Source organism: Trichosurus vulpecula, chromosome 5 (genome assembly GCF_011100635.1).
Source record: "Trichosurus vulpecula isolate mTriVul1 chromosome 5, mTriVul1.pri, whole genome shotgun sequence".
NCBI lineage: Eukaryota > Metazoa > Chordata > Mammalia > Diprotodontia > Phalangeridae > Trichosurus > Trichosurus vulpecula.
The window spans coordinates 303,463,633-303,485,169 of NC_050577.1; the positions used below are offsets into that span (position 1 = coordinate 303,463,633).

A 21,537-nucleotide genomic window follows, 5' to 3' on the forward strand; every position below is an offset into this window, starting at 1 on the left:
CCACCTGGAATTCCCTCTCAACATATCTACCCTATGGTTTAGCAAGGGGCTATGATCACTGTACCTAAGCCCATAAAGGGCTGTTGTGTGGAGGGGGTGGAGGATTAGCTTTGTTCTGCTTGGCCCCAGAGGGCATGACCAGCAGCAGTGGGGAGAAGTTGTACTGAGGAAGATTTTACCTAGAATCAAGACCTTTCTAACAAAGGTCTTTCTAACAAAGAGGATTACCTCACCAAAGTGGAATGTACTGTATAAGGAGGGAGGGAGTTGCTCATCTTCAAATGGAAGGACCATCTTTGGTGCATGGTGTAGGCAACATTCCTTTATAGGCACACATAGGCCTCTGGGATCCCTCGAAATTCTAAGATTCTGTGGACTTGTGTAAAGATGCCCGTCGCCAACTTGGGGCAAGGTACAAGGTTCAGATACAGTGTCTCCTTTCTTAGAACTGACAATGGACTGGGGGACCACTGGCAGGGGTGTGGTCATAAATTGTTAACAATCAGCTTTAAGGGGCAAAAAAACTATCCACTTGACCCACTTTGAAGTTTAACCTGCATTATTACTATTTCCTCTATCACTGTCTTAAATACAGACAATCAACAAAATGATAAATCAAGTCCTGATTCGTAGCACTTGCTGATTTCTGAGTCATAAATGTTCACAATGAAAATCTAACAAGCAGATCTCTCTAGCTAATCCAAGCTGGCTAGAGATGGATATTAGCCTGGACCACTGGCCAGGACCAGACCCCCGTAAGGACATGATTGACATCAGCTTGGGAGTGTGACTCATTTGTTGGAAATGACAGAAGGCAGAGCAGGTAGCTGGCAAGGCAAGGCTGGAGCTCAGGGAATAGCGGGGCCAGAGATCAGAGATGTAAGAGACTTTTGCACAGAAGGGAAAACCGGACCCAAGGCAGCAAGAGCATCGGCTGAGTGGAGAAACCGGTTCAAAGACCAGAGCTTTGGGGGGTGGGGGGAGGAGAAGGGGGAAATCCCAAGAGACCCAGCAGGAGTGGTCTGCTAGGCAGGAGGAGAGCCAGAGAGAGCAGGCCCACAGATACCAAACACACACACAACAACAACTGCTTGGGCAGTTGGGTGGTGTTGACAGACTCAGGCTTGTCACTTGTAGGTTGTAGGCAGCCGAAGATTTCACAGACAGTTCGAAGTCCCGGGGCTGCTCCAACTTTCTGGGGCTGTTTGGTCCAGGGCCGCAGTTAGAGTGGGGGAGAAAAGTTCTTTTCTCCTGGAAAGAGGGTTGGACCCAGGAGACCAGTTCTAAATGGAGGAGTTCCGCTCTAAATGGAGGGAGGCTCTCCCTCCCCTCCAGCCAGCCTCAGCTTCCCTACATAATATAATGGAGATAACGACTTCACGGGTTTCTGGTGAGGGACGCACTTTCTAATTCTTAACGTGCAAGTGGATGTTGTCAAAGGAAGCTCCAGAGACTTGGGCCCTGCTTCCTCCCCACCCCCACCCTAGTTCCCTTGGGAGCTGATGCCAGAGGAAGAGGAAGGGAGGCAGGGTAGGGCTGAAAAAGGAAGGAAGAGGAAAAGAGAGAGGGGGGACTGGAAAGGGAGGGGGAGGGGAAGGAAAGATAGGGAAGGGGAGGGAATAGAGGGTGGCGCCTCCCCGCTGCCCCTTCCCCCAGCAGATAGTTGGGGCCGCTCCCCAAGGGAAGAGGAGAAAGGGCCGGGGTCACTTGGGGCCCCACTGCCTGAGGATCAACAGAGGCTTAGAGAGCCCCTGGTCCGAGGGGAAAAGACAAACAAAGAGCGTTGGAGACTAGGAAAGGGAGAGCACAGTGAAAGCGAGCGAGCGAGAGACTGAGAAAGCTACAGAGATCAGAGAGGGAAGGAGAGACATTAACGCGCAGAGACAGAGAGACAGAGATCAGAGATCGAGACAGAGAGAGAAAAACCACCAGAGGCTGAGGAACAGACAGAAAGAGAAAGAGCCAGAGTACGAGTCCAAGAGGAAAGGAGAGAGAGAGAGAGAGAGAGAGAGAGAGAGAAGTGGAACCAGACGGACAGCTAAAGACAGAGTGAGGCAGAGAGAGAAAGCTATAGAAACCAGAGAGGGAAGGAGGGGGGTGACGCACAGAGACAGACAGAGATCAGAGATCGAGACAGAGAGAGAGAAAGAACCAAAGGCTGAGGAACAGAGAGAAAGAGAAAGTACCGGAGTACCAGTCCAAAAGGAAAGCAGAGAAAGAAAAAGGACGAGAGAGAGAGAGAGAGAGAGAGAGAGAGAGAGAGAGAGAGAGAGAGAGACTGAGACTTAGGAAAGGGGGCGCAAGGGGAAGAGAAGAGAACCCGGGACAGAGTGGGGGAGTGGCCCCCTTCACTCTCGGGGGCCTAGGGCGGGGCTACGGGTGGGGGGCAGCCCCAGCCTCTAGACTCTCCCGGTTGGGGGGAAAATACCCTTGCGGGTCGGCCCTTTGTGGGAGTGTAGTGTTTGTGTATGTGTGTCTGTGCATGCGCGCGCGTGTGTCCGAAAGTGAGTGTGAGAGCGTCTGAACACAGGGGGTCAGCGACCTCCGCGGCACCCCAATCCGGCCGCCATGAGCTCCCCTCCGCCCCCCCGGAAGGGCTTTTACCGGCAGGAGGTCACTAAGACTGCGTGGGAGGTGCGGGAACTCTACCGGGACCTGCAGCCAGTGGGTTCGGGGGCTTACGGGGCCGTGTGGTGAGTGCCGGCGGGGAGAACCGGGACGGGGCTGAGGGACTGGGCAGGGGTGCTCGGATGGGGCCTCACCTTCATGGGACCCAGCCCTGGAGGCTGAGGGGGCTGGTGAGCTGGGCCCCGGGGAGCGTTCCCAGAAGGTGGCCGCTGGAGGTGCCCCCCCCACCCCGGGAGGGGGGGCAGAATGCACGTGGAAGGAAAGGAGAGGACCCCTTCTTCCCAGCTCCGGGCTCCCTGGACTTCCTGGGGGGAGGGAGGGAGAACGTCCTGACGCCTCATCAGCAGGGGTGATTGAGTGCTCGGGTGTCGGGCCTCTAGCTCGGCCATTGACAGCAGGACCGGCACCAAGGTGGCCATCAAGAAGCTGTACCGACCCTTCCAGTCGGAGCTGTTCGCCAAGCGCGCATATCGGGAGCTGCGGCTGCTCAAACACATGCGGCACGAGAATGTGAGTGAGCCCTGCGCCTACCTGCTCGCCTGCCCATCGGGCTACTCGCCAGCTTCCCGGGGAGGTGGGGAGGGGGCCTCAGCATGCTGTGCTGGCTGCGGCTGCGGCTGACAGACTTTGGGCTGGCCTGGCCCCGCCCCCACCCCCGAAACTTACAGACTGACAGGAAAGACGGGGCAGGCCCCCCCCCCCCGCCCCGTTTTGGAGGCAGCATGGGACTCCCGAAGCTTTTCGGGGAGAAGTTCCTGATCAGATTCTTCCATTCTTTTTTATCTGAGAGAACAGATTATCTGAGGAGGCAGATGGGGTGACCTTTCTTTGTAATTTAGCCTCCAGTGGTTTTTGAGGATCTGAGCAGGGCCCGCAGGATGGGAGCTCCGGGGCACGTATTCTCTGGGGTACAAGTAATGGTGGGTGGAGGGGGAGAGCAAAGGCCTGGAATTTGCGCCTCAAATGCGCCACCCCACCTCCCACCATGCACACACTCCCAGGCCTTTAGGTCTGGCCTTCCCAGGCCTTTAAGTCCAGCCTCTACTGTGCTTCAAGACTGTGGGTCTCAGCCCTGCCCACTAATGATGGCCCCCATGCTAAGGGGCCAACGGGCAAACTCACCCCTGAGACCTGGGGAGCCTGAAAGCCGTTCCCCAGTGCCCTAAGACTAACTGCAGTTAACTAGACTCTCCCCCCCTCCCCCCCACCCAACCACTTGGCTAATGAGTTTATCCTGGAATATTGTGAAATCTCAGTGTCTTCTTCCTTTGCTAGGGAGCTTCCCAAGGGCACATGCCCAGGACATCCCTCCTCTGCCCCTTCCTCCAAACCTGCTATGCTCAGGTTTGCTCCTTCAAAAAAAATGAAACATTTATTAGGAATCTGCAGCATGTCCTTGCTGTGCTGGAGGAGAAGAGAAATTTTAGAAAAGACCCTGAACCTGTCTTCATTGTGTGTGATAAAGACAGACTTCTGAGAGGTCTGTGTGGCCTGATGGGACAGCTCCTGGCTGGTCTGAGGACGTCAGGGAAGGCTTCCTAGAGGAAGTGGCCTCTGAGTTTGTATTTAAAGCACGAGTTGGAACTCTATAGGCAAAGAAGGAAGAAGGACATTCGAGGCAGGGGGAATGTTGTGCCGAGAGGCAGGAGAGCATGGAGTGTGTCTGGAGGGCACAAGCATAATTGTTTCTAGAGTGCTGTGACATTTATAAAGTACTTTATGCACATATTGAGCAAGCCCCTTGGCCTACCTCAGACTCAGCTTCCTCATCCATAACATACAGAAAGGAGCACGTATTTATTAAGCACCCACTGTGTGCCAGGCACTGTGCTAAGCCCTTTACAAGTATCATCTCATCTGATCCTCACAACAGCCCTGGGAGGTAAACAGAGGTTGAATAGCCTGCCCTGAGTCACCCAGCTAGTAAATATCTGTGGCCAAATTTGAACTCAGGTCCTCCTGATTCCAGGCTCAATCCTCTGCACCATATAGCTGGGGAGAATAGAACCTGCCTCACAAGGTGTGATGCCCGAATGAGATGACATGCTCTGCCAACCTTGAAGTGCTCTAGAAATGCTGCTATCATTTGAGCCTCCCAAGCACTCAGTGAGGCAGGAATCAGGCTGTCATCCCCATTGTTCAAATGGGAAAACTGAGGCTCCCAGAGGTCCCACTAGAGCTGTCATCTTCCTGGCCAAGCCCAGAACCCTTTACACGACCACATTACCTTGCAGAGAATGGGAAGGCAGCAGTGGAAGCTGAGCTTGACTCCTAGAGTCCAGGGCTCTCCGCTCTTCCTGAGCATGACTGAGCCTGGCTCATCTCCACAGAGGCTGTTGGGCAGGGGAGCAGGGTGGTCAGAGCGGGCTCCCAGCTACGTTATTTTGTCAGTAGTGTGAAGGATGGGAGGGAGGGAGGGAGAAGAAGAGGGAAGTAGAGGGACCAGCAAGAAAGAAGACTCCTCAGGGAGTGGTAACATTCCATGCCCTCCATTCCAAGGTCTGATCTTGAGGGGGGGCAATGCCTGTGCCAGGGGCAAGGACACATCTGAAGCCTACGCTCCTTCTGTCTCCCCTCCCACCCTCCACTCCCCTGTGCCCACTTTTCTGGAAGCAGGAGGCTGCTAAGTTTGGCCCTGGGAGACGGTGGTTCCCCTACCCTCATCATCTTCTGGAGGGGAGATCTGGCTGTAGCTGGATGAAGGGATGCCCCATAATGGACTAACGCTGTGTGACCCCAGCCAAGTGACTTACCCTCTCTGGACCTATTTCATCATCCGGAGCATGGTTTCTGGTCCTAGTCATTGTATTTTAGGAAGGACATTAATAAGACAGGGTAACAGGATGGCAAGGGAATGGGTGACCATCCTTTGCTGAAGAAATGGGGAATATTTAACCTTGAGAAGAGGTGGTAGAGTAATAAGCTTTTATATAGCACCTACTGTATGCTAGGCACTGCGCTAAGTGCTTTACACACATTTTCTCATTTGATCCTTACAAGTAGGCATTGTTATACTTATGTTACAGGTGAGTAAACTGAGGCAAACAGGGTTAAAGTAACTTGCCCAGGGTCACACAGCTAGATTTGAACTCAGGTCTTCCTAAGTCCAGATCCAGCGCTGTATCCACCTGCTGCCCCAAGAAGAGAAGACTTGGGAGTGGGGTGGGTCATGATGGCTGTCTTCAGGTATCTGTGTGTCAGTTTGCTATGCAGAAAAGGGACTCAGTCCTTCTACTTGACCGCACGGGGCATGGGAGCAGCGGAGAAAGCCAGAGAAGCAATTTGAACGTCCTCACGTTTCCAGCCGCCTGAAGTGAGTAGACAGGGCTGCCTCTACAGGTAGTGAGCTCCCTGTCTCTAGGAGTGTTCAGTCAGAGGCTAGCTGGCTCCTCAAGTATGTGGTGAAAGAATTCTTCCACTTAGAAGGAAATGGGACCAGCTGCCGTCTGAGGTGCCCACCACCCGCAGCTCTTGGATTCCTCCACTTTATGGAATGAAATTAATAACAATGTAACAGACCAGCCGCCTCTGTGGCCACTGGAGGCTTACAATCAATCTGCAAGTATTTATTAAACGCCTACTTTGCTGTAGGCACTATGGTAGATCCGGAAGAAACAAAGACAGCCCCTGCCCTCCAGGGACTTCTACATTCTACCGAGGGAGTCTCCATGTTCCTAGATAAATGTGGACTTTCCTCACAGCCACCTCCACCAGGAGGAGGTGATTCAAGCATTCTTAGCCCCGTTTTCCAGAGAGAAGTGAGCTGGTCTGCATAGAGTTTCCAGGACTTGTTGAAGCTTTGTGTAGGCAGTGACTTTGGGCTGCTGGCGGCGTCAGGAGAACATAGAGCCAGGGAACCAGGTCCTGCTGTGAGGAGGGTGTTGGGTCCAGAAAGGCCTAGCAGTCCCCCTCCTCAGGGGTTAGCCTTGTCTTAGCCCAGCTCCCCATCCATAAGCAATCTCAGGAGACCAAGCACCCCAGAGAAACAAATTAGCCCCTAGTTCTTCCTCCGTGTCTGAGAGAGATGGGGATAAAGAGACTGGGAGAGGAAGAGGGAGACAAAGACAGGTAGGAAACAGGCAGACCTCTAATTCTATAGCCCAGAAAATCTGGCTTGCCTGCTGTGTCATCTCTCCTCTCCAGGCCTTCGCCCAGGCTGTTCCCAGTGCCTGGAGCACTTCCTTCCTCACCTCCGCCTCTTAGAGCCCCAAGCTGCCTTTAAGGAAGTCTCCAGAAGCTCCAGCTTGGGGAAATCATTAAATCCCTGGGGTGGGGGTCCCTTTATCTCTGTGAAACCCCATGCCTTGTCCTTTCTCTTTAAGCCAAGCTTTTGGCTGTCCCAATCTACCCAGCTGTTGGCCCCTGACTTTGCCAGAGGTCATGCCCCCAGCCTATCCACAGACAATGTCTGACCCTTTGGGCAATGCCTTCCACACCTGTGCCTCAGTTTCCTCATCTGTAAAGTGAAGTTGTTAGAGGATTTCTAGCAATTCTAGAGCTGTGAATCTTGGTCTCATCCTGCAGACACTGGACTGTGTTCATTTGGAGGCTCTTGCCTGTAGTTGGGCCTCTTTCTCAGGACTGGGGATGGGGGTTGGGGATTTACGCTGGCAGACTACCCCTACCCCCAGGACCAGCCTCAGGACTCAGGCGGACACTGTCCTGCCCTGTCCACAGGCTTGGCATTGGCTCAGTCCAGTTTGTGAGCCAGGATAGAACGGCTTGTGCCCAAATAATGCTGTGATCTAACGTGTCAGAGCTGTCTGATCTTAATTCAGCTCCCTCAGACCAGGCCAGGACTTGCTGCACTGGAATCAGTCTGGGGATGGAGCAGAAAGGGCCCTTTGGGCTGTGTACCTGGCCGTGGTCCTGGAATGAGGAGAGGCAGGGCCCTAGGGCAGCCCCCAGGCTAAGGTGGGGGTCTTTGTGGGAACTAGAGGCCCCCCAGGAGATCGAGGCCCCCACTCAAGTTCATGTTCCTTCCCTAAGATTTTATAAGGCCTGTCTAGATTCCGGAACTCTGGAAGCTTCTCTCTGCCGTCCTGATCATCTGCCCTTGGCCTTGGCACTCAAGGTCCTCCCTGTGCAAGGAGCCTGGGAAGGGGGTGGGGGAAGCAGCGAATAGTTGAGGGTCAGCCCTGAGCGAGGAGAGGAAAAGGCTATCTTGGCCTCATGGCTGGGGCCTGGACAGCTCTGAGTACCTGGAACCCTAGATCACGAAGTCTTTTTGTTGTTTAATCATTTTAGTCATGTCTGACTCCCTGTGAGCCCATTTAGGGTTTTCTTGGCAGAGATACTGGAGTGTTTTGTTATTTCCTTCTCCAGCCCATTTTACAGATGGTACAGGGTAAAGTGACTTGCCCAGGGTCACACAGCTAGGAAGTGTCTGAGGCTGGATTTGAACCTAGAAGATGAATCTTCCTGACTCGATGGCCAGTGCTCTGAGCACTGTGGTGCCCTGACCTGCCCTCTGAAGGGCAGCCAGGACGGCCTATACCTGAGAAGGAATCCTTTCATCTTTGACAAGGAATCACCCAGCCTCTGCTTGAAGACCTCCAGGGATGGGGAGCTCACTCCCCCTGTAGACAGTTTGTTCCCCTTTGGGCAGCCCTTCAGATGCCTGAAGACACTCTCATGACCCCCAAGGCTTCTACAGCTCTCTAAGCTGATCTTCCTGGGCCTTGGGCTCTATTCATGGCCTGGCTGCCTTCCGGTGGATCCCCTCTGGCTCATGATGCCCAGAACTGGACCCAAGCTTCTCTACCCCAGGGCCAATCACTCGGTGGGCCAGGGTCTCCTCCACAGCAGTGTAGCTGGCTCTTACTGACATTGCTGTGGCTCCTAGAACCTGTGGACATTAGTCGGGGTCATGGAATAGCCAAAATATATGCATAGATCTGATGCCCATTAATGACTGCCCAAGGTAGGGGAAGGCAGAAGATAGGTAAGGTGGGGGCTGGGAGGTGAAGGGAGTCATGGGGAAGGGGACTTAGCCCCAGAGGGGAAGTGGGAACGCAGGCCAACTTCGGGCAGATATCCCAACAAACAGGTGCCCAGCTATGGAACGGGGTGCCTCAGGAGGTAGTGAGTTCCCCATTATGGGAGCTGATCACAGGAGGCCTGATGGTCAGAAATGTAGGCATGAAGTAGGGGTTTTTGTCCAGGTTGGGGCCTCTGAGGGCCACGTCCTTCCAGCTCAGAGATCTGAGCAGGTCAGAAGACAGAGAGGCTGATGGGATCCTGGTGGAGGTGGGAGAGGGGGAAAGGGGAGGGTTTGGAGCCCACAGCGCCCCCCTTCCCCAGGTTCCAACTCTGACAGGCTATGACCAAGGGGGTCTAGTGAGTGGCTCTAGGCCCAGGGAATTGGCTTCTCCATGCTGCCCTCTCTAGGCAGGCTCTCATTCTGAGGCCTGGTCAGTAGGCTGGGGGTGCAGGCAGGGAATGGGCTCATAGAAGGGCCTGTCCTGGTCTGTCACAAGCTGAAAATAGCCTGTGAGGGGGGAGGCTTGGGAGATCCGTGAGCTTGGCTCTGGGGGAGGCTCTGAAGACAATGGTGGGAGGATGGCCTGCTCGGGCCAAGGAGACAGCTGGGGCGGGTGACTGGATTAGGGGCTGAGCGGATACTTGGGGAGGCATGTTAGGCGCTGTCTCTGCAGAGGGCTGGGGTAGGGAGGGCAGAGAGATGTTACTGACCCTGCCTCATCTTACCCCCTTTGACTGTCTCTCTGGGCCCATATATATCTGTGCCCCCTCCCCTCAGGCCACACAGGAGCCCCGGAAGATGGAGAGAGTTGGGGGGGGCAGGTAGGCAGGATGTCACACTGCCATCAGCCCTTCCTGGGGTTGGGGCGTGGCTCTTCCATGACCAGGACATCGTCCAGGCCACAGCCAGTTATTGTGGAGGTCCAAGTTGGGATGAGGGTGGAGAGGCAGTAGCCACAGAACCTGGGTCTCCACCAGACCTCTCCCAGCTCTGCATGCATGATTCCTGTTTGGGTAGCTTCTTAGCTGTGCTGTTGGGCACCCAAGGGGGCACACAGGATTTGGAAGTCCAAAGGAGCCCCCAAGCATGAACTGTTGGGCATGATTCAGATCAGAGGTTCACCTGTGCCCTCCTGGGCAGCTTGGGCAGCTGGCCCCTGGCTGCCCAAGAAGCAAGTATTCTGGCAATTGGAAAAGTCACCCTTTCCTGTGAGGAGGTGGACTCCTTCCCCACCTTCCACCCATTACTAGATACGGCCTCGGACTCAGGAAGACTGAGTCCAAAATATGCTTTAGACACTTAGCTGCAGTGCCCTGGGGTCACCAAACTTCTCTACCTCAGTTTTCTCATCAGTAGAATCGTGATAACATGGCACCTTCTTCCCAGGCTGGTGTGAAGGTCAGATGAGAGAGCGTGGGATGGCCTTCGAACATGTAGAAATGGCAACGTTCACTACTGTCTCTCAGGCTGTCCTGTTTCCCCAGGTGATCGGCTTGCTGGACGTCTTCACCCCTGATGACACACTGGACGACTTCACAGACTTGTGAGTAGCTACAGACCATAGCGGGAGGCCATCTTGGGGGGGCCTGGCTCTTGCCCTCAGGAAGCTTCCAGTCTGGGAGGGACAGAAGAGGGACAGTCCTAAACCCTGCCCTTATGGAGCTCCCAGCCTGGGCTGGGGGTAGGCCTTCTGGGCCAGGCCAACTTACCAGCCAGAGCAGGAGGACTGGGCCACTTCCACCACAGTGTGCCCAGAGGCCTGTGCTGGGGGCAGACCTCAGCCCTGAGGGCATCAATAGGGTCCCCGAGGTCTCTCCCCTCTCCCCCCAGCCTGGCTGTCCAGCCCCTCCCCAGACCCCAAACTGAGCCCTGACTGGTCCCTGGCTGATGTCAGCCTCTGTGGGCCTGGTGGAGGCAGGAAGCTGTTTCTCCTCCTTTTCCTGGGGTCACTGAGGAAGACAGCCCTGACTGGGAGCTGGGAAGAGGAGCAGCCTCTGGAACATAGACTATGAGAGGGGCCAACCCACCAGAGACAGCAGGAAAAGCAGGGCCTTCAGGCGGGCAGCTTCTCTCCCTCCCACTGCTACCACCACCACTCACATGTGTAGTAAAAGCTAGCCCATTTCTCAGAAATTCCACTTGGGCCCTGGGCTGGGGACTGTGATAAGCCAGGGCAGGAAGTGCGGTCTGTCCCTTGGTGCCCCACATCCATCCATTGCAACAGGCTTCATGAACGGCTGAGGATTGTAGGCACATGTCAGCCCTATCTCGGACTGCCCCACAGCCTGAGACAGATGGGGAAGCTGAGGCCCCACCCAGAACGAGAGCCGTGGATTTATCAGGATCCCCAGAATGTCAGAGCTGGAAGGGACCCAGAAACTCATCTAGAAGTGAGGCCAGGAGCTGATTGCACCAATGTAGGGACATTTGGGGGCAGTGGGGAGCCCTAGAAGGTTTTTGGAGCAAGGGAGAAATGTGGGAGGGAGAGACGCCCTTCCACCTGAAAATTGGAAGGCTGGGCCTATCATCATGCAAGTGCCTGCTACATGTGGGCACAGAGCAGGCAGCCATCCTTGGCCCTGGGGGACCAGCCTCGTTCTGTTTGGCCCCAGAGTATAGACCTAGGCACAGGGTGGGGAAGCTGCAGAGAGGCAGGTGTCCTGTCCCAAAGCGGAGTGAGTTGCTGGGGGAGGGAATGGGCTCCCTCCCAAGAGGCCTGGGGGTCTGCAGCATCGGCCGCTTGGTTTAGATTAAGGTAGTCCTGGGGAGGCTTTCTGGGGCTCCGAGATTCCGGGATTTTGTCCTGAGTCAGAAGGACTGGATGGATTTTTCTTGGCCCCAGAGGGCAGACCCAGGAGCTTTGGGGGGAGTTGTGGGAGAGAGTTTTCAGCTAGCTAGGAGAGACGTCCTCTCGGGAGCTGCCCCCTGCTCCGCCCCTCACTGAGGTCACCTCTCTGCTATCTGGGCACTGTCCTGGGCATTGTGGCCCAAGGGGGTGACCCCTGAGCCCGGGTGGTTAATGACCAGTAGGGAGTGTGAAATATAACCTCGGACAAGGGATGAAAAATGCAGTATGTAACCCGAGCTGTGATAATCTTTGCCGGCCAGATCTGGGCTGGGCCGGGCTGGGACTGGCAAGGCAGGGCAGGGCAGGGAGCCGGAGGATGGCTCTTGTCCTAGGCTTGGTTTCTGGAGTCATGTGCCCTGGCTGCCACTGCTTCCTCAGCACTACCTGCCCCTTCATGCCTCATCTCTCTTCACCCCTAGCCCTGGATCCCTCATGACCTCTGAACTTCAACCCCCCAGGGGCCCCTTCTCAAGCCTCATCCTCTTTGACTTCTCTGCAGCTTTTGATAGGGACAGCTCTCCCCCACCGGCCTCCCCTGAGGTTGTAGCCTCCTGATCATCCTCCTCCCCGGCAGACCCGCCATCCCTGTCCCCTGCTGGCCCCTCCTCCTCTGTTGTGGGGGCATCCTTAAAGGCTTCGTGCCCCCATTCTCTTCCTTAGGAGGTAGAAGGTACCTACAGCATCATCCAGTCCACCCCCAATTTTACAGATGAAGAAAGCTCAGAGGGGAAGAGACTTTTCCAGGGTCTCATAGTGAGGGAACCATGGAGCTGGGACTAGAACTCCCATCTTCGGGCTCCCAGTTCTTTGATCTTCTCTTAGCAGAGAACTGGCCTATCACCCTCCTCCTTACGAGGGACTTCAAGAACCGCAGGCCCACCAGCTCACTGCCCAGACTCAGCCTGTCCAAAGTGAAGGTCATCATTTCCCCTCCCCCACCACCACCCAATTCCTGTTGCTTCTTCGGACTTTCCTCTGTTGAGGCACCTCCTGCCACTTTGCCAGGCTCCAGGTCTGAGACCTCAGAATCATCTCTCCCTCTTTCCTTTCGCTCCTTCCCCCTGCACTGGGAAAGCTCCCATGTCACTTCCACTGAATTCTGCATTTATTAAACACCTACTACATACAGCCTGGGGCTGGGGATACCCAGGTGAAGAAGGGCACCACCATGGCCCCTGAGGAGCTTGTGGCCTGATGGGGGAGATGCTACATGAACCCAGCCAAGTATCAGGAGGTGGGGACAGAGGGGAGGCAGCAAAGGAAATATGAGACATTTGGCTCCAGAAAAATGTGAAGGGGAGGAGAACTTTCATGTCTGGGGGGGGTGGTGTCAGGGAAGACTGGCCAGAAGTCCTGAGGGGAGAAAAGGGTTTCTACACACAGAGATGTGTTTCTGGCATTTGGGAAAAGAGGTGTGAGTCAGGGAAGAGCGAGTGCCGAAAAGGAGGCTGGTTTGGCTGGAAATGTAGGGGTGGGAGTGGGGGGGCAACAACCTCTCTCCACCATGCCCTTCTCTCCACTCAGCCGCCGCCCTAGTTCAGGCCCCTCCTGGACTGTGGGGGCAGCCCATGCTGCTCAGCCAGCTTCTATTATATTAAGATTATTGATAATCCTAAGCACGCCTAGCTTCTCTATGCTATGTTATGTGCCAGGTACTTTACGAATATCTCAAGCCTCCCCGCTCTCTGATCTGTCTTCCTTGGGATAGTCCTGTTCAGGTTTCAAGAAGAGGTTTTCACAACCACCGTAAGCTAACTGCCAGGATTGTTGAGGCAGATACAAACCTTAGAGGCATGCACGCTCATGGAGAGACAAGTGGCATTTGGGTCCTGGCCCGTCCACGTGCTAGGGCCTCATCCTTGCCTGGCCGGAGAGAATGAGGCTGCTGACATTCTTGGTCTCTCCAGAGAGGAACAGCCAGAACAGGCGGCCCTCAGAACCTAGGAGGCCAGACAGGGAGAGCCCAGGGGCCGTGAGGCCGGACAGGGAGAGCCCAGGGACAAAGAGAGCCTAGGGGCTGTGAGGCTTTGTCCCCAGCCAGACAAGGGAGCTGGATGCTCAAATCTAGGGCCAGCTGACCCAGCCACATTCAGATACTGCAACCCTCTGCAGCTCAGGTATTGGCAGACTCCCTTTAGAGACAGAGATTGCCCTCCAAAATGTTCCCCCAAAGAGCTGACCTGTTTCTGTGTCCCCCCTTCTGGGGGTAAAGAGGCTCAGTTTAACCTGCCTACATAACAGCTGCCAAGATAGCCTTCATAAGGCCCAGAACTAACCAGGTTACTGCAGTCTTCAAGAGCCTTCCATTTCTCCCCAGTGCTTCCAGGATAAAATACAGACTGCTTAACCTGGCATTCAAGGCCCACCATAGTCTGGAGACTATCTCCTTCTTCAGGGCAGGGTCTGGCTCTCCTTCTGTCTCCACTGGGCCCCTGGGAGGGGGAGGTTCCTTAACTGATTGAGGTATATTTGCAAGAAAAAGTAACTGGGAAGAGAAGCCCCCTCCCCACCCGGCCTCAGCCCTCCAGCTTCCCCATTGTCCTGTCCAGCCCAGCAGCCGATGTCCCCTTTGTCCTTCCTAGTTCTTTGTTTGGCCCCCAGGTAGTTATTCGCCACCCCCACCCCTCCCCCACCCAGTGCATCATATTTTTGAAATCACTGCTTTTTAAAAAACCCAATAGCTTTGGGGAGGGGGCATCATCTGCTGTTTCCTGATGCCTAAGGCTGTGTCCTTCCCTTCCTTGGTACGGACAATGGCACAGGGGAAGTGACCAGGCCTCCTCTCCCCCGGCAGTTACCTGGTTATGCCATTCATGGGCACAGACCTTAGCAAGCTGATGAAGCATGAAAAGCTCAGTGATGATCGCATCCAATTCTTGGTCTACCAGATCCTTCGAGGCCTCAAGGTCTGTCTCTAGGGCCGTGATGAGACCCTCACGTGCCATCCTGCACATGCTCCTGGGCCCATTACTCTGTGGAGCTCACTTATGCCCGCCATGATGGCTGGGGTCCCTGGGGAGATTCGGAAGCAGCTGGTCAGGAGGTCACTCAAGGGGGAGCTGGGTGGGGTCTCTGTGCCTGTGAAGGGGAGAAGGGGTCTGGGGAGGGGCTTGGAGCTCTCCCCTCCCCGCTCTGAGGGCTGTGTCAGCCTTGCAGACATCACTGACCACGTGCCTCTCTTCTGTAGTACATCCATGCTGCTGGCATCATCCACAGGGTGAGTCACCCTCTTCACTCGTGGCCCCAGCTGAGGGATGGGGCAGTCTAGTGGGTCATGGGCACAAGGACCCTGGTCTCCCACCTCCGAGCCCTGGGCCATCTCTCCTTCTCTTTCCCCCATGCTGCTCTCCCCAACCATGACTGCCACCTTTGGCATGGACTGAGGTGTCCAGGGAGGGTGCCTTGGGGGACACAGGTTTGAGCTGGGCTTTGATGGATGAGGAAGGCTTAGGGAAAGGGAACATCTGTGAAAGGGATTGGGGAGATGAGATGGAGGGGGATGATGGGATCTGATGGGAGAGGCCTTGACGTGGGGGACATCACAGGCTTTGGCACAGGGGATGATGGCATGGCAGCTAGGCTTTCCTTCCCCAGGATCTCAAACCTGGTAACCTGGCTGTGAATGAGGACTGTGAGCTGAAGGTGAGGAACACGGCTGGGCTGAGGGCTTGGGAGGGAGGATGTCTGAGAACAAGAGGGCAGGGTCTTTGTCTACTCTGCTCCCCCATCATGTCTTCCACAAATGGGGAAAGGTCACCTGGCTAGGCTGGCCTGACAGAGGCTGGACACGGGAGATGACCACATGGAAGCCCAGGCCTGACCTAAGGTGGCCATACAACCGTGGGAACATCTGGGTGGCGGCATTCCCGGCCCCCACCTCCCAGGTCTCTATCCTGCAGATTCTGGACTTTGGCCTGGCCAGACAGACAGACAGTGAGATGACCGGCTATGTGGTTACCAGATGGTACCGGGCACCGGAGGTCATCCTTAACTGGATGCATTACACACAGACAGGTAATCAGAACCTCCCAGGCCTCTGGCCCTCTGACCTCAGGGAGCCCTAGGGTGCCCCTAAACAGGTGATGACTGGGGCCTAAACCAGGGCAGACTTCCTGCAGGGAGTGACTTTTAGGCTGGGCCTGGAGGATGGATTTTGGGTTGAGTGGGGAGGGAGATGGGCCCTGGGCAAGGACAGGGCTGATAGCTCAAGGTGGGAGGGGAGGAGCTGTAATCAGGACAATCTTCCTAGAGGAAGTGAGTCCCTGGGCGGTGGCAGCCTGGTAGCCATGGGGTGGGATGCCAAGTGGCAGTATGGGTGAGGGTCGCGCTCTACCTCCCTGGCCAGCCTGACCTGGCTGGACTGGGCCCTGTTTCAGTGGATATCTGGTCTGTGGGCTGCATCATGGCAGAGATGATCACTGGCAAGATCCTTTTCAAAGGCAGCGATCGTATCCTCTGAGGGCTGTGGGGGGAGAGGGGACAACCAGGGGAATAGGCTCTCAATTGTCATGGAGAAAGCTGGATAGTGGAAAAGCTCCCCAAATCAGCACCCAGAACCTGTGGTTAAGCTCCCGGGTGAAGACACAGAAAAAGACCCTAACCTACCCCATCATAGACCATCCCTAAACTTATAGTCAGGAAGACACAGGTTCAAATCCTGTTGCAGACCCATCCTGGCTGTGTGACCTTGGGTGAGTCATGTTAACTTCTCATTGAATTCCCTAAGAGAAAAGGTACAGGTGAGTTAGCAGTCTGCCTGGTGGAGGGGCTTTCCACACTAGGAGCTTTTCCTATACTGATGAAGCCTCTTAAAAAGTGGGGAACATTTAAAAAGCAGATCCCCCCACCAAGGCAGTGACTAGCCCCCAGGATCAGATAAAGCGGAACAGGAAACACACCCGAGTGACCGATGCTCCTGAATCTCAAATGCTTCGGCTCTGGGCAGCTTGGCTTCAGCCTGGTTCACCTCCTGCCTGAGTCGGCTGTGTGTGTGTGTGTGTGGGGGGGGTGGGCTGGACCTAACTGAGAGCTGCCATCCTTGACATGGCCCTGCCTGGGAAGACCTGGACCAGCTGATGGAGATCATGAAAGTGACTGGGACGCCTCCCCCAGAGTTTGTACAGCGTCTTCAGAGTCAGGATGTGAGTGTCCTTGGGGAGTGCCTGGGAGGGGCAGGGTTGTCGGGGGCCTCCAGGCAGCCAGGCCCAGCTTAGATGGGACTGGTTTCAGAGGTCCTGGGCTGGGGAGCCTGTGACCTGAAGGGAGACAGCACCTTGGCCTAAGGTTTGCTTCACGCAGGCAAAGAGCTACATGGAAAGTCTCCCCGAGCTGGAGAAGAAGGACTTTGCTTCCATCCTGACGAATGCAACCCCCTTGGGTAAGGGAGGCTGGAGGCAGCCGGAGCTTCCTAGCACCTCGATCAACAAGCACTAGTTAATGCCTGTTGTATGCCAGACACTGTGCTACAAAGAAATGGTCCCTGCCCCAGAGAGGCTTCCATTGCAATGGACACAACTAGGTGTATAGGCTTAGGGCTTGCCCCTGTGATTCCACTGGCATAGGGAACTCCCAGGGGAGGAAATTCCCTCCACCAATGCAGGTCAGCACTTTGTCTCCTGCTAATAGCTGAGAGCAGGTAAGTGATTCCAGCCGGGTCACTGTCGTGAGCTTTGCAGTCAGACAAAGGTCTTCCTGGCATCGAGGTCCATTCCATTCACTGCATTCTAAAAAGATCAAGCATCAGATACAGGTGATCTGAGAAGGGAAGGCTCCAGCATCTGGTGAGGGGCATTGGGACTAGGAAAGGCCTCCTTCCTGCCCAAGGTGGTGCTTGGGCTGGGCTCGAGGGAAGAGTAAGAAGAGAAGTGAGGAGAGAAACTGTTCCAAGCAGGGGGGAACAGCCAGGGCAAAAGCTTGAAGAGAGGAGAAGGCATGATCTAATGTGGGGGGCTGAGCAGGCTTTGGGAGTTATCTGACACTTGTTTGGTGTGAGCAGGTGTTTGGGGATTATTATCTGGGGCTTGGGGATGTTTCCATTGGTTATCTATGGGGCTGCATCCTTGCCCCTGTTGGGGTGGGCAGCTGCTGGTAGTTCCTGGGCCTCAGCCCTTGGACGGAAGTTCGGTCAGCTACCCCAGGGGCCCCCAACACTTCCTTCTGCCCCACCCCCAGCTGTGAACCTGCTGGAGAAGATGTTGGTACTGGACGCCGAGAAGCGAGTGACAGCAGCCGAGGCTCTGACTCACCCATACTTTGAGACTGTGCATGAGTCCGAGGAGGAGCCACAGGCCCAGCTGTACGATGACTCCTTGGATGACGTCGACCTGACGCTGGATGAGTGGAAACGTGAGTACCCACAGCCCACTCCCCAGCCCAGGCACAGGGGAGGGAATGTAAACTGGGCAGCAGAGGGCTGGCAGCTTTGACGCTGCCCTCTCTGGCCACCCCCAGTGATCTCTTAGCCTGTCTCCTTTGGCTTTCCCCTCCCTTGCCTCTGGTATCCGATTTCTCACTTTAAATCCATCTCTGCCTCTGTCTCTTACATCCTCCCTGTTTGTCTCTTTCCTTCTTTCTTTCTTTCTCTTTATTTTCTTCTTTCTTTCTTTGTCTCCCTCTTTCTTTCTTTCTTTCCTCCCTCCCTCCTTCCTTCCTTCCTTCCTTCCCTTCTTTCTTTCTTTCTTTCTTTCTTTCTTTCTTTCTTTCTTTCTTTCTTTCTTTCTCTTTCTTTCTTTCTTTCTTCATTTCTCCTCTTTCCTTCCTTCTTTCCCTCCCTCCCTCCTTCCTTCCTTCCTCCCTCCCTCTCTCTATCTTTCTCTCTCTCTTCCTTCCTTCCTTTCTTTCTACTTCTCTTTCCTCCCTTCTTTCCCTCCCTCCCTGCTTTCTTTCTTCCTTCCTTCCTCCCTCCCTCCCTCCTTCTTTCCTTCCTTTCTTCATTCCTTCCTTCTTTCCTTCCTCATCATCTCTCATGCTCTTCTTTGTCTTTTTCATGTCTTTCTCTCCCTCTCTCTGTTATTCCCGTACTTCACCCTATTTCCCTCAAACTTTTCTTGTCTCTGTCTTCTTCCCACCCTCTCTACCTCCCATCTCTGTTTGTCCAGGAGTCACATACAAAGAAGTTCTCAGCTTTAAGCCTCCTCGGCTCCTGGACTCAAAGGAAACATCTCTGTGACCCCATGTGGAGATGGAAAGAGGGGTCCCTCAGATTCAGGCCAGTAGAGACTCTTATGGTGACCCCTAGTTGAGGATGGGGTGGGGGCCAGCAGTGAGTGACTCCTGGGATGACTCTGGAAGGGTTCAGCTGGCAGTGACCCCAACAGTGACTTTGGGATTGGAGGGCAGAGATCTCCTGGGGTGATCTGTCTCTCCCTCACCCCCATTTTGAGGCTGAGAGCCTGTTAGGAGAGGGGGGTCACCCATCAGTAAGGGGAAGGGTAGGCAGGGCCCCCCGGATGATTTGGAGAGAACCCTGCCAGCCTGCAGCACCCCCTTGGTCCAAACACCCCAACAGAAGCCTTGGACCCTGACTCTGATCTTGAGTGGCTGGTGGTGATTTCTATACTATCTCATGACGGGGGAAGCTCAAACTTCTAGCTCTGATGTCCAGGCCTCTTCTCTTCATCCACTCCCTGCCCCCCAGATGTCTGCGGAGCTTGAGCTGGGAGGGACCCCACAGGGGCTGCAGTGGGCAGTTGTGACTCAGGGACAACATCCCTCTTCACCCCATATGTAAATAAACACTCCTGGCAAGAATGAACAAATGCTTTGTAACATCCTGGGCTTTGGGGGGAGATAGAGTCTTGTTTCTATACATCCCCCCCAAAATAATGTGTCCTTCTTGTTCTAGCCCAATTATGGAGGGGGCCAGGGTAGGTAGGATGGCCCCTGAAGGACTCCTGATGGGAGTGGGCCAGGAGAAGGGGCCCTTATCCTGTGGGGGTGGGATTGGGTCACTTCTGTAATCCAGAAGTGATTGGGACCCAAACTGAGCCCCTACAAGCCTAATAACCTAGAACCCAGACCCGAGGACTCTGGAGCTTATGGTCTCTCCCCAGGGCTAGTAGCATCCATTCAGGAGGCTGAGCTCAGGCTCCAGTTTGGGCAGGTGCTAAGACTGGGTGGAAGAGGACAGGGTCCATCTGGTTCAGGGTTGGAGTCAGCATCTAGCCAGGGGTCAGGCCAAATTCTAGACTCCTGGAACCATGCAACATTAGGACTACAGGAGCTTCCAGAGACCAGAGCTGAACTCCCAAGGGACCTGAGAACAGAGTACTTTTCAAAGCTACTTTTTAAGACAAATCCAGCTGTGGCTGAGAGAATGCAAGGCCTAGGGAGGCTGAAGGGGAGAGCCCTGGAGAAGAAAAGGCTCCTGGGGGACATTGTTGGCTTCAAGTCCTTGAAAGGCTGTCAGGCAGAACAGGGATCAGCCTTGTTTAGCCTGGCCCCAGGGAGCAGAACCAGGAATGATGGACAGAAGTGACAAGGAGACTGATAGAGGTTCGAGGTCAGGGAAGCCTTCCCAGCTGTCTCAAAATGGAATGGGCTGCCTGAGAGTGGATGGGAGAGCTGGAGGCATCCTCCTCATTGGAGAGCTTTGGTCAGAGGTTGGAAGGCCATCTGTTAGGGAGGGGGATTGGTTTTAGGGCATGGATTGGACTAGATGACCCTTCCTCCCACGTCTCTAACGCTGTGGCTCTGACCCAGGAGGCAGCTGCTGGGATATGGAGGTGCCTGGGAAGCATTTACTCTCCCGTGTGCCACCCATCTAGTAGCTTCTGTCCAGTAAAGGTTTGGATTCGCATGGACAAAACACTCTGCACTCCAAGAAGCCCGAAAGGGTTTTTTTTCTTTTATTATTAAAATACAGGCGAGAAAGATGGAGATTGAAAGTAGCAGAGGGAGGCTTAAGAATAATGACAGCAAGGCAATTACTAGATTAGAGGAATGGCTCAAGAGACAGGGCTCCAACTGCCTCATCACCATCCCACAGGCAAGTACTAAAATCAACATATTTACAGTCATCACCGATGCAGGGGAGCTCCAACACCTGACCACACAAGCTGGGGAATCCCGGGGGTACAGCCGTCAGGGTCCTGCTCATGGAAGTCCCAGGCCAGACGTCTCTGCCATGGGTGAGATTCCAATTTGGGGTCCGAATCTTATGGCATAAATAACGCTGGGAACAAAGAAGGCATCAGGCCAGGTGTTTTTGGCAAATGCTGCATCTTACGCAAGGCCCTGAAAGGAGGCCAGTCCCTTCAAGGTCTCCAAGCGCAGCCTGTCCTTGGAGTGGCTAATTCCAGGACACTGCTCCGTCTCAAGATCTTGGCCAGGACCCAGGGAGGAACCTCCTTTTTGTGTTCCCAGGGCTTTCTACTTTAGGAGATAAGACTTGTGCCAGATTTGAAATTGAGTCAAGTTAAGAGGGGCTAACTCTGCAATTGAATCAAGGCCTGTGCTTGTATAATCTCATGCACCTAAGAGGGGTTAAATCTTACCCCTTCAGCTTCCTATCTCACCTCATTCTTACTTTTTGTTGTTGAGTCATTTCAGCTGTGTCTGACTCTTCGTGCCCCCCTTTGGGGTATTTTTTTGGGCAGAGATACTGGAGTAGTTTGCCCTTTCCTTCTCTAGTTCATTTTACAAATGAGGAAACTGAGGCAAACAGGGCAAAGTGACTTGCCCAGGATCACATGGCTAGTAAATGTCTGAGGCCAGATTTGAACTCAGGAAGAAGAGTCTTCTGTGCTCTATACACTGCGCTACCTAGCAGCCAAATTCCACATGCTGTGTTTAGGAGCGTACATTTAGAGGTGGGAGGGGCCTTAAAGGCATCAAATCCAGCCCCCTCATTTTACAGATGAAAAAACTGAGGCAGACAGGAGTTAAGTGACTTGTCCAGGGTCACATGGCTAGAAAGGAAATGATCCCCTCTCCCCAATAGGTGATCTTCCAGCCTCTAACAGAAGACCTCCAGTGGGGAGGGGAACCCCCTAACCCTCCCATCCTCTCTGGCAGTCCATTCTACTTTGGGAGGCAAGATTTGAACCCAGGTCTTTCTGCTGCTACACTCTACCACCTG

General features: G+C 54.5%; 1 protein-coding gene across 3 annotated transcripts; it reads left to right on the forward strand.

Annotated features, from left to right (window-relative positions):
• The first annotated feature begins 1,953 nt into the window (after positions 1–1,953).
• On the forward strand, positions 1,954–19,216 carry MAPK12 (mitogen-activated protein kinase 12). 3 transcript variants are annotated; one of them, XM_036761407.1, is made up of 12 exons: positions 1,954–2,693; positions 3,009–3,138; positions 10,096–10,154; positions 14,254–14,365; positions 14,647–14,676; positions 15,054–15,101; positions 15,359–15,473; positions 15,836–15,907; positions 16,521–16,600; positions 16,758–16,836; positions 17,631–17,804; positions 18,557–19,216. In XM_036761407.1, the coding sequence occupies exons 1-12, from the start codon at positions 2,569–2,571 to the stop codon at positions 18,625–18,627; spliced, it is 1,095 nt and encodes a 364-aa protein (XP_036617302.1). In that variant the 5' UTR covers positions 1,954–2,568; the 3' UTR covers positions 18,628–19,216. The 3 variants fall into 3 exon arrangements, with proteins under 3 accessions (XP_036617302.1, XP_036617304.1, XP_036617303.1); XM_036761409.1 differs by having other exon boundaries at positions 2,383–2,693; positions 17,631–17,800; positions 18,554–19,216; XM_036761408.1 differs by lacking the exon at positions 15,836–15,907 and having other exon boundaries at positions 2,383–2,693.
• Positions 19,217–21,537: the final 2,321 nt, after the last annotated feature.

Coding starts and splice junctions, on each gene's coding strand:
- MAPK12 (XM_036761409.1), top strand. CDS start 2,569: ATGAGCTCCCCTCCGCCCCCCCGGAAGGGCTTTTACCGGCAGGAGGTC. Junction 15,908..16,520: donor CCTTTTCAAAGGCAGCGATC/GTATCCTCTGAG, acceptor CTGCCTGGGAAG/ACCTGGACCAGCTGATGGAG. Junction 17,801..18,553: donor ACCTGACGCTGGATGAGTGG/AAACGTGAGTAC, acceptor TCTCTGTTTGTC/CAGGAGTCACATACAAAGAA.